The sequence below is a fragment of the Pygocentrus nattereri genome, chromosome 2, assembly GCF_015220715.1.
Source record: "Pygocentrus nattereri isolate fPygNat1 chromosome 2, fPygNat1.pri, whole genome shotgun sequence".
NCBI lineage: Eukaryota > Metazoa > Chordata > Actinopteri > Characiformes > Serrasalmidae > Pygocentrus > Pygocentrus nattereri.
The window spans coordinates 20,068,716-20,079,119 of NC_051212.1; the positions used below are offsets into that span (position 1 = coordinate 20,068,716).

General features: G+C 39.9%; 1 protein-coding gene across 2 annotated transcripts in view; it reads left to right on the top strand.

Annotated features, from left to right (window-relative positions):
- Positions 1-7,687, top strand: part of clcn5b (chloride channel, voltage-sensitive 5b) — a 33,142-nt gene extending 25,455 nt beyond the window's left edge. The window contains exons 13-14 of one of the 2 annotated variants that reach the window (XM_037546612.1): positions 956-1,069; positions 5,711-7,687. In XM_037546612.1, the coding sequence (XP_037402509.1) occupies positions 956-1,046 (91 nt within the window). In that variant the 3' untranslated portion in view covers positions 1,047-1,069; positions 5,711-7,687. Of the gene's footprint in view, positions 1-955; positions 2,576-5,710 lie in introns of those variants that run through there. The other variant, XM_017710281.2, reaches the window with a different exon arrangement.
- The last annotated feature ends 2,717 nt before the right edge of the window (positions 7,688-10,404 follow it).

Consider the following 10,404-nt stretch of genomic DNA (forward strand, 5'->3'; position numbering starts at 1 on the left):
GGTGGTTCCTGACTTTAAGCACTGAAAACATAATTGTGGCTTTGACCCTTGAAATCACAATCTCTCAGCTCATTATGCTCTATAGCCTCCAGCAGAGGCATCTCTGGGCTATGTTTTGCCTTTAACTTAACTGGATTGATATGTGTGTGTGTGTGTGTGTGTGTGTGTGTGTGTGTGTGTGTGTGTGTGTGTGTGTGTGTGTGTGTGTGTGTGTGTGTGCACACAAGTGAAAGATGAGCAGGCTGTTTATCTTTCTTTGCATCCCTGGAGCCAGACTTACTCCCAGCACAACAAATGGAAATGACATCTGTGAGCGATTGAGGGATTGAGAAACTGTTCAGGACACACACACACGCGCGCACGCACGCACGCATGTGGAATATTCATGTGTGTATAAGTGTGCACACATTTCTTTTTCCAGAGTAAAACTAACGAAGCTCTTCTGTCTTGCTTGTGTGTCACTATTAGGATAGTTGTTTTTGTTACTACTCAACTGAAATAATTTTCACCTGTCAATCTTTTCTTTCTCTTTCTGTAACTGTCACAATTTGTCTTTCTTCCTTACTTTCCTTCACCTGGTTTTTACTCTCTCCCCATCATTCTTTCTCTCACTCTTTCACTTTCTTCACTCTTTCACTCTTCTTTTTCTGTCTTTCCCTCTTTTGTCTTTCCCCTCTTTCTTCCCCCTTTCTCTTTCATCCTTCTGCCACTTTCACTCATTCTCCCTTTCCCTTTTTTACCCCGTCCCTCTTCCCCCTGCTCTCTCATCCTTTCTTTTTTTCTTTGTCCTTTTCCCTTTCTTTCTTCTTTCTGCCTTTTCCTGCATTCACTCTGTCTCTTTCCCCCTTCTTTGGTCTCTGTGTCTCTCTGTGTCTCCCTGTCGCTCTCGCTCTGTCTCTCTCTCTGTCGCTCTCGCTCTGTCTCTCTCTCTGTCGCTCTCGCTCTGTCTCTGTAGGTGTCTGTTGGGGATCATCACTAAGAAGGACATTTTGAAGCACATGGCTCAGATGGCCAACAGAGATCCTGACTCGATCCTGTTTAACTGAGGAGGATTGTCTTCTGGACTTTGGTAGGAGAGATTCGTACAGAAACCCTGTTTCCTTCACATGAACGCTCATCTAAGCCGGGATCGGATCGTCCAGTCACCACCTGAATGTTCCTGTGTGGGAGGTATTGTGGGGTTTGTGTTACTGACACAGTGTGAGCATGGCTCCAGGCTGCTTTAATACCAGCAGAGCGGGGCATGCCTGGACATGGTGTCCCGCTACTGGAGGTTTCATTTCTTCTCCAGCTTATCTTGAAGCTGGAGGCCATTGATGGGAAAGCATATGAAAGGCATAGACACTGCTGTTGACATTAAACACAACCTGCCACTGACTGCTACACAGTGCACACACACACCATGGGCATCACTGGAGTACCAGTTACTCCACACAAATCACTGCTGGTGCAAATCTCTATGGACGCTGCCACCATACCACCAAAGTATATCACCAAAAATGCCTGACTAGACCAAAGACTGTTCTAATAAGCACATAAATTCTCACATCTACATGCACCCACTGGACAATCTGTTACTGCTACGTGCAATTCCTGATCCAGATTTTTTCCGTAAAGCCTCTAATATCACCAAAACATTCTTATTTTGACCAAAGCCTGTTTAGTACATTCCCATGCTCACACATACACAAATCACTCATCACTGTAATATCAGAACCTCAATACTAGGGTTGGGCAACAAGACAAAAATGTAATATCGCAATACATGATATTATTACAGTACATGATAGGTATTATGAAGTTTTTCTGAAGTTTATGTTGGCAAAAGCCAAAATGATGAATACATTTTTTTTTTACATTTTGCATGATGCACTAAATCCTGTTAAACATGGTTATTTTGATCTTTTTGTAATGAAATATGCAGTTGGTCAGTGTTCTGTTAGTACTGATGAAATAATTTGTTGTTACTACGTCAGTACTATTAAAATTATTGAAAAATTCCATGGCATTCAATTTTTCAGTTTTATCAGTGTCAGTGGGCCAATAATCATGCTTGTTCCAGAATCCAGACAGCTAATTGGCTGTCTAAATAATATTGCTTATCGTTGCTGTCCATAACAGTGACTTTACAAGAAAAGGCAAAAATGTTCTTTACTTTTATTGTAAGTTAATGTAGAGAGATTTTATTCATTTCTGTTTGTCCAATCCACACAGTGTAAAGGACAGCTGCTGAGCTCAAATGAGCTTCTGGACAGCAACGTTATGCACGTTATTAACGTCAGCGCTTCTTAATTAGTTTGCAGTCTGATGTGCTCAGTAAAAGATAATTTGTAGCACCTCAAACTCATGTCTGGTTTAAGCCACACCCCCTTTTGGTTTGAATTTTAAAAGAAGGTATCGATGAGAGGGAAAGCATCAGTTAGAGTCTGTATCAAAGTTAAGGTATTGGCATTTGTATCAGTATCAAAACATTTTGAATGATACTTAGCCCTATTGACAGTATGCTCAGAAAGGCTTACTGTGATGTAATTTATCATGATACAATAAAATATTGCCACGCTGCCCAACCCTTTTATTTTTTTGTTTGTTTGTTTGTTTATTTATTTTACAGAATTTGAAAATGCCTGCTACTCTTCACTCTTTACATTGAGTGAATAAATTATTACACATGGACTTGGAATTACTTTGGAAAAAATATTGCAATACCATACATTCACTTTTTTTTCCCCTCCTTTCTCCTTTTTATAAGGTTACCACTTCTGGGGTTTTGTTGTAACAGTGATCTTATGTTCAGGGATCTTGAAGTCTGTGTTAAGCATACTGTTTCCTTATGTACTCCCTAACCCGCACATTTTTTGCAAGCTTTTGCTAATTTTAGCCATTGCTCATTCAGAATGTGATATGAAATGGTTAATTGTAGAGAAGCTTACAGACTTTTTCTTTACTTTTTGTGTGATGATAGCAACCAGGGGTTGTGATGTCCACAGCTCAAATAGCTACCTTACTTATTGTCCAAAGGACTGGTGTAAATGCATGTCTTCTGCTTTCTTTTTATACATAATGTTCGCAAAATAGTGGTAAATCAGAAAACATTTACCTTACCTGCATGTACCTCTCCACCATGAATGTATTAAAAAAAATAACATTACCTTAAAACTGTCTTAAAACAACATCTCAGACATCAGGCAGCATATGTTTGACATTCATTTTTGGGAGGGAGTTCTTAGAGACATTAAACAGTCAATAATCTGGTTCCTATCACCACCACTGTGAACAGTTCTTCACAGTTCTTTAAATTTCCCTCGAACAGATCATTTCACTTGAAAACACACTGAATCACTGTTTACATCTGCATGATTTAATTATGCAGAAATTTTTGATCTGTGGAATTTCCCTTTAAGGTTTCTGTGTGATCTCAGTAGGAAGCCATGGCTGGTGAGGTGAGGCGAGGCATTCTGGGAAAGATCTGCAGTGGTCTGTGTTTGTGTTCTAGGTGACGTGTCTGAACTTGCCTAGGTCAGACAATCGCTGTGGGAAGTGGGCGAGAGATGAGACGAGGGTGTATCATGTTTAAAAGTCACACACTCTGTCTTGCGTGCCCTTCGCACTCAATCACCCTCTCAGCCTCGCAGAAAGAACTCACTGCTGCTGTCCTGTCGCTGTTCTGCCCAGACTTGAGCCAGAGCTCAGATACCTTGCGTAATTCAAGCCTGAAGTGTTGCTGTCCCATGCCAGTTTCTAACTGTTCATGTATGAGCTAGACTTAAGCTGGCCTGCAGCCAGCACTGCTCTAGATGTTGGAGAGGTTTGTGACCTGAGTCATGATTTAAGCCACTGTAGCTGATTTTCCAACTCCCTCAATTCCTGTCCATAATGAACAATGGACACTTGGATTTCTCTTCCATTCCTCATGTAATGACCTCAAAGGCTCAGTGTTTGTCAGTATTGGTCTCAGACGCCTCACTGTCACAGTGCTGGACATGTCTGTGTCTGTTATGTAGCGCAGTGGAGGGGCTGCTCAGGTTTTCACTGTTTGAGGCTGCAGCTCCTGCAGTGTTTTTACCTTCAGTCCTCTAATGGACCTGCAGACTGTCATTCATGCTTTTGCCACTAGAGGACACTGTTTCTTTCTCTCTTTTTCACACTCCTCTCTTGTACACGCACACCCATGGACTCACTCCCACATACGCTTTCTATTTCTCTTTTTTTGTCTTTTTTTCATTTTCCTTTCTCTCTTTTGTCCTATTTTTGCTCTCACACTGTCTTTTTCTTATTTCTTATTTCTTATAGCCTCTGTAACTTTCTCTGTCCTTTTTGTCCTTTTACTTCTTTCTCTTTTCTGTCTTTTTCTTCTCTTTACTCCCTCTTTCTTTAGCTATTTTCCTTATTTCTGTCTATCTTGTTCTTCTGTCTTCTGTTTCTTTTTTCTGTCTTGCTTTCATCTCTTTTTTTTTCTTTATTCTGTCGCTCTTCTCTCAAGTTCTTTTCTTTTCCTGTCCCTCCTTTTGATATTTTCTCTCTCTCTCTTTCTCTTTCTGTTATGAGATGCTCTCATGGCGTCATTGCTTCAGGGACTTCATCTCTCTTTTTGACGCCGCTGATTTTGATTACTGATAATCAGATCAGGGTGGGTGGGGTATGCGGCCTTTCAGCACTGTTTTTACTCCTTTTTATGCTCTGCACCCGCTGAGTGCGATGCTGGGCGTAGCCTTTAATCCACTGTCTTCCTCGCCTGCCTTCGCCGTGACCTCACACAACCTTGGCAGATCATCTCGTCTGATCGCTCGCTCCTTTTGTTTCACCAGCGCTGACGATCCAATCATGACATTAGAGCACGCTCTGAGAGGAAACGCAGCCCGGCGCTGGGAGAGGCTCCTGCAGTTTATTTACTGTAGTGCTCGTCCTCTGCACACTCGCCAACACTGTTGCCCTCATATGCTTTTAAAATCTCCCATCTTTGTAGCTTCAGTGAATTCGTTCCTCTCTTTGGGCATTTCAGTTGTTTATGCACTGTTAAAAGCTTTCAGTTCTTTCAGATCCAATCTTAAGCCATCTATTATCCATCTATCCATCTGTCTCCCATTCCCATTCTGTCTCCCTTAATCTCATTTTTCTCTTCTCCTTTATCCGTCCTTTTCTCTATATCACTTTTTTTCTCGTTTTCTGATGGTCTCTCATTCTTTCTCTGCCTCTTTCTTTCTTTTTCTCCCTCTGCATCTCTCTTGCTTTCTTTTCCTCTTTTCTCACTCTCTCGCTCCCTCTACCATTCTTTTGCACATGCTCTCTTTCTTCTCTCTCATACTCTTTTGTCTTTCTCTCTCCACCACTTTTACAGTCCCTCTTTCATTTCTCTTGTCTGTCTTACTCCGACATTCTCTTGCACTCTGTTCTTACATGCTCTCTTTCTCTTGCACATTCTCTTTCTCCAAAATTCTCTTACACCCTCTCTTTTCTTTTCTCCCTTTTTCTCTTTTCACCTTTTTCTTTCTTGTTCTTTCTTTTTTTTTCTCTCTCTCAATGAATTTGTTCCTCTCTTTGGGCATTTCAGTTGTTTTATGCACTATTAAAAGCTTTCAGACCTTTCAGATCCAATCTTAATCACTCTCTCTCTCTCTCTCTCTCTCTCTCTCTCTCTCTCTCTCTCTCTCTCTCTCTCTCTCTCTCTCTCTCTCTCTCTCTCTCTCTCTCTCTCTCTCTCTCTCTCGGGCAGCGAGGTCGGAGAGGCACTATTGTTCCCCCTCGTCTGGGCTAGCGGTCGCCAGGATGTTCCCCAACTGTTTTCGCCCCCCTCACTGAAAACCCAGCCCTCTTCCAGTCTTAGAGAGCCAATTTCCGGGCCTGCCGTGCAACAACAGCAATTCTGCATTATTATAATAGAGTCGAGGAAAGGAACCCCCCCACCTCCCTCTCCTGATTGAAAGCAAACGTGTGTGTGTGTGTGTGTGTGTGTGTGTGTGTCTGTCTAAGGTGTGCTGGAATGAGAGATTATGCCTTTCTTTTTCTGACCCTCCTGAGAAAACAGGAGAGTGTGGTGAGAGAGGCTGGAGAGAAGGTTAATTAAACAGCGCTCGCTCACTGGTCAGCAGCCGGATCGCTTTCACAAAGGTCCCTTCTGTGTGGCACGGGGGTTATGAGAGAGAGAAAGAGGAAGAGAGAACTTGGCCAGAAGGAGCCTCGCTCATTTCTGCTGGCTTACTGAGCTGTACCAGCTTCTCTGCTGTAACCCAACACTCGATTGGCTTTAAGGTCGCGGTCTAGGGCTGAATGAAATGTTGACTGCAACAGGACATGCCCCCCTCCAACATTCTGCTCCTTATCTACAGAATGTGGCCCACCACCCTGTGCAAGAATGTAGGAGTTAGTGCTTTATCCAGCTGTGGTTATTAACCACCTGCCAAAATGGGCTTTCGTTTAACTAATGTGCTCAAACTCAGGAAGACAAACAAGCAAAAAGCCAGAAGTGAATTGAATGCTAAATGCTGTTTGGGAGGCGTTGTGGAAAAGATGCCTGTGTTTTCTCTCTGTTCATTTTCTTTGAGGAACTGCCTGAAAAATGAAGTGAAAAATGCACCTCTCTCGTTGGCTGTAGTGACATGGAGTACTGAGTGCTTTCAGTGGGCTTGATTTATTCAAGTGTTTCCCGATCCTAGAGTTTTTTCTGTACCTCAACTCAATAAGGGGTTGTTAACAGAACAGTTTGGCCAAACATGCTAACATGACAAACAGAAAGGAAGCTGGCAGCAACCCATTACAATGATGTCATTTAGCGGTGAGCAATATGGCAAAGGTATAACATCATGATGCATTTTTATGATACACAATGTGCATCACAGTATTTAGTTTTCTGAACTTTGATAAGTTACAGTGCTACACTTTTCAGTTTCCAGTTAAACAGACCTAATTGTGCTCTCTTTGTAATGAAGCGTGCAGTTTGTCAGTCTTCTTTGAGCTGACTATATCCACATGACATGATATTCTTAGAAAAACATATTGTGATGTAACATGACCTAATTCATCATGATATCAATAAATCATTCAAATTCATTTTAAAAAATTCTCCAACACCATCCCTACAGGGCCAGGTTTAGGAGCACTGCTTTTGTTGGCACATTATTTTGATGGTCCACTACTTTTGTTGATGTGCACTTTGTCTTTAAATTACATTTAACTAAATATCAATTAAGGAAAAAGTTAAGTTTAATTAAGACTTAACATACTCCTCAAACTTCTCCTTCTCAGAAAACCTAACCCTAAACTTATTCTAAACAATTTAGTCTCAATTCTAATCCAAATGCTGTTGACAGTCAAGTTAATCAGATATTTATATTTGAACATATATTTGTAAGCTCAACCATCAAAACAAAGTAAACCCTGCTTTTATTCGAGAGCACTCTAATGTGCTCGGCCTGGTTTCCATCAGTGTTGAAATAGTCTTGAGCACTCTAATGTCTTACACTGATGTTTGTGGTACACTTTTGTGAAGCTGGGCCCAGAATGTCATGAAGGTCAATTAGTGCATTTTTGAGTACTATGTGCAAAATGGGTCTATAACTTGATATTTATTGTACAAAGCTGACACTGTTTTCTGTTAAAGAATTTATAATTGCTTGTTTTTTGACTTTCTGCCAGTATCATTCTGAAAACATCTTTGGTCATTTTGAATAAATCTGAAGCATTTCACACTGGGGCTGTTCTCTCTCTCTCTGTGTGTGTGTGTGTGTGTGTGTGTGTGTGTGTGTGAGTGAGTGATGAAATACGTGAGGAATCAAGCATGCCTCATTTCTGGTTTCACTCAATCAAAGACTCATTTAAGAAATGAAATGGACAGCAATGTGGCCATTTAAATCATATTTCTGATCCAGAGAAAATCCCCCAAATTGTCAGGCCGCTTTTTTTCCATTGAAAGTTGGTTCCATATGCTTGTCAGTGTAATACGCAGCATTTGAAGGAAATTACAGGACCCATTCTGAACTACAGAGGATTACATCTAAGTCTTCAAAAACTAGCCTATGGATGTTTTTGTGCAGGGTTAATATGGGCGATTCATCTCCATAATGACCTACGCTATCCTGAGTATACTGTTTCTGCACATAGTGCCTTTGTTTTGGTCAGATCATGTGATCTGGAAACCTTTTTAGAAAGATTTTAAGTATGATTCCCGTAGGAAATTCATGAACATTGCAAGCTTTCTTCATGCAAATGCACAGAAGTCCATGTGCATTCCCTTAAAGGGGTAGCAGTGGCTAGTGGGCCAGTGGGAGAGCATCTCTAAAGCTACAAGGCTAATGTAGCTAAGAAGTAATGAACACTCATGTTAATTAGCTTTATGTAAACAGTCCTCAAATACTTGCTGCAAGTTGAGTCATTAATAAGGCTTGCTTATGTTCGTCCTGATACTGTATGACATACTGTTTTCTATTAAAAAAATGGACAAGAGAACATTACCCTACGTAGCTCCAGTTCAAAAATGAAAAAAGTGAACTTTGATCATAAAACATCATGGCTAATTGTTTGTGATAAGTGGAAAACTGTACAAATTTGATTTTCACTTAAGGTGCCTTCCACTATTTTGTTTTCAAAATTTCTGAATAATTCTGTCCTTAAGATGCAAACAGTCGTTCAGAGTGGCTCAGTGTGAAGTGATTAATTGTGGAGGAACATACAGTAAATAGTAAAAGTGGCTTGATGTGAAGTGGTGCACTGTACAAACCATAGGTCAAGTAGGGCCATGTTGTTTACTATCCAAACCACCAGTGAACCTACACATCTTCTCAGTTTTTATATGCAATGTTGCTAAAATAAACATAAACCTGAAAAAAGTTTTTTTTTTTTCTTTTCTATTTTGCCTTACAACACCCTGCATGTCCCCTGAATGGATTAAAATGAATTGAATAAAAAACATTTTAAGCCAAAACTTTATCACAAATCAATGTGTCAGACATCAGGCAGCATATAACTCTCTGTGAATGAGCTTTCAGAGGCATTAAAACTCTTCAGAAGTCTGGTTCCTATCAACATTACTGTGAACAATTCTGACCTTTGGTTTTTTTTTTTCATCTAAAACAGAGCATTTCACTTCAAACCTCTCTAGATGAAATTTTTGTTATGTTTACATTTTCTTATATTTACATTATAACCATTTAATTATTTATTTTTTTAAAAATTGGTAGATTTCCTCTTTAATTATTATTTAATCATTGAATTATTGAGTTGACAATAGGTATTTTATTTTCATCAGTTGATATGATCAGTTTTGAATTTTTGAAAGGTTTAAGCAATGCTGTACATACAGAGCCCCATTCATAATCCCTTCCCAATCATCTCAGTTGCTGCATTGCAGTGCAATGGGGGGGCTATCCCAGCAGTCTTCGGGCGGAAGGCAGGATACACCCTGGACAGGTCGCCAGTCCATCGCAGGACTAAGTGGAAACATTTAATCTAAATTTAAAATTAAAGCTTTAAGCCATAAACTGCAGATATTCAGGTCTTCCTGGCCAAAATAACAGGCCTGGACTTTATTAAGATTTATGGTCATTTAAATTGCAGTCATGATATAATAAAAAATCACCATTAAATATTTTCCCCCAAATCGTTAAGCCCTAGGAACAATACACCTGTCTGAGAAAGTGAAGGCTTTCATTGCAAAATGCATTACCACTTACCATAGACCACTTTTAAAAAGTTTATGATATACATTGTTAGGAGTGGGCTTTACAAATACAAGAAATATCAATGCTACATTATCATTAATACATTAATAATGATTTTTAAGGGATTTTTAATAAGATAAAAAAAACACTTTCAATTGACCTCAGCTGCATGTCACAAATGGATATACAGCATTTTGGACTGAAACTCAATTGTCCCTATGTGAGAGGAACCAGTCACATCAGCATCTTTTGTATACAAACAGTTTGACTTGATAAAAAAAAAAGTCACAAATGAAAATGCTTGGATATTTTGTGTCCATGCAGAGCCCCACTGGTGACATCCTGTATAAATAAAAAGAATGTGTGTGGCCATGACTTACAACCCCAATTCCAATGAAATTGGGACATTGTGTAAAACATAAATAAAAACAGTATACATTGATTTACAAATCCTTTTCAACCTATATTCAACTGAATACACTACGAAGACAAGATATTTAATGTTCAAACAGATAAACTTTATTGTTTTTTGCAAATATTCACTCATTTTGAATTTGATGCCTGCAACACGTTCCAAAGAAGTTGGAAGGACAGGAGTAACAAAAGACTGGGAAAGTTGAGGAATGCTCAAAAAACACCTGTTTGGAACATTCCACAGGTGAACAGGTTAGTTGGAAACAGGTGAGTGTTATGACTGGGTATAAAGGGAGCATCCCTGAAAGGCTCAGTCGTTCACAAGCAAGGATGCAGAGAG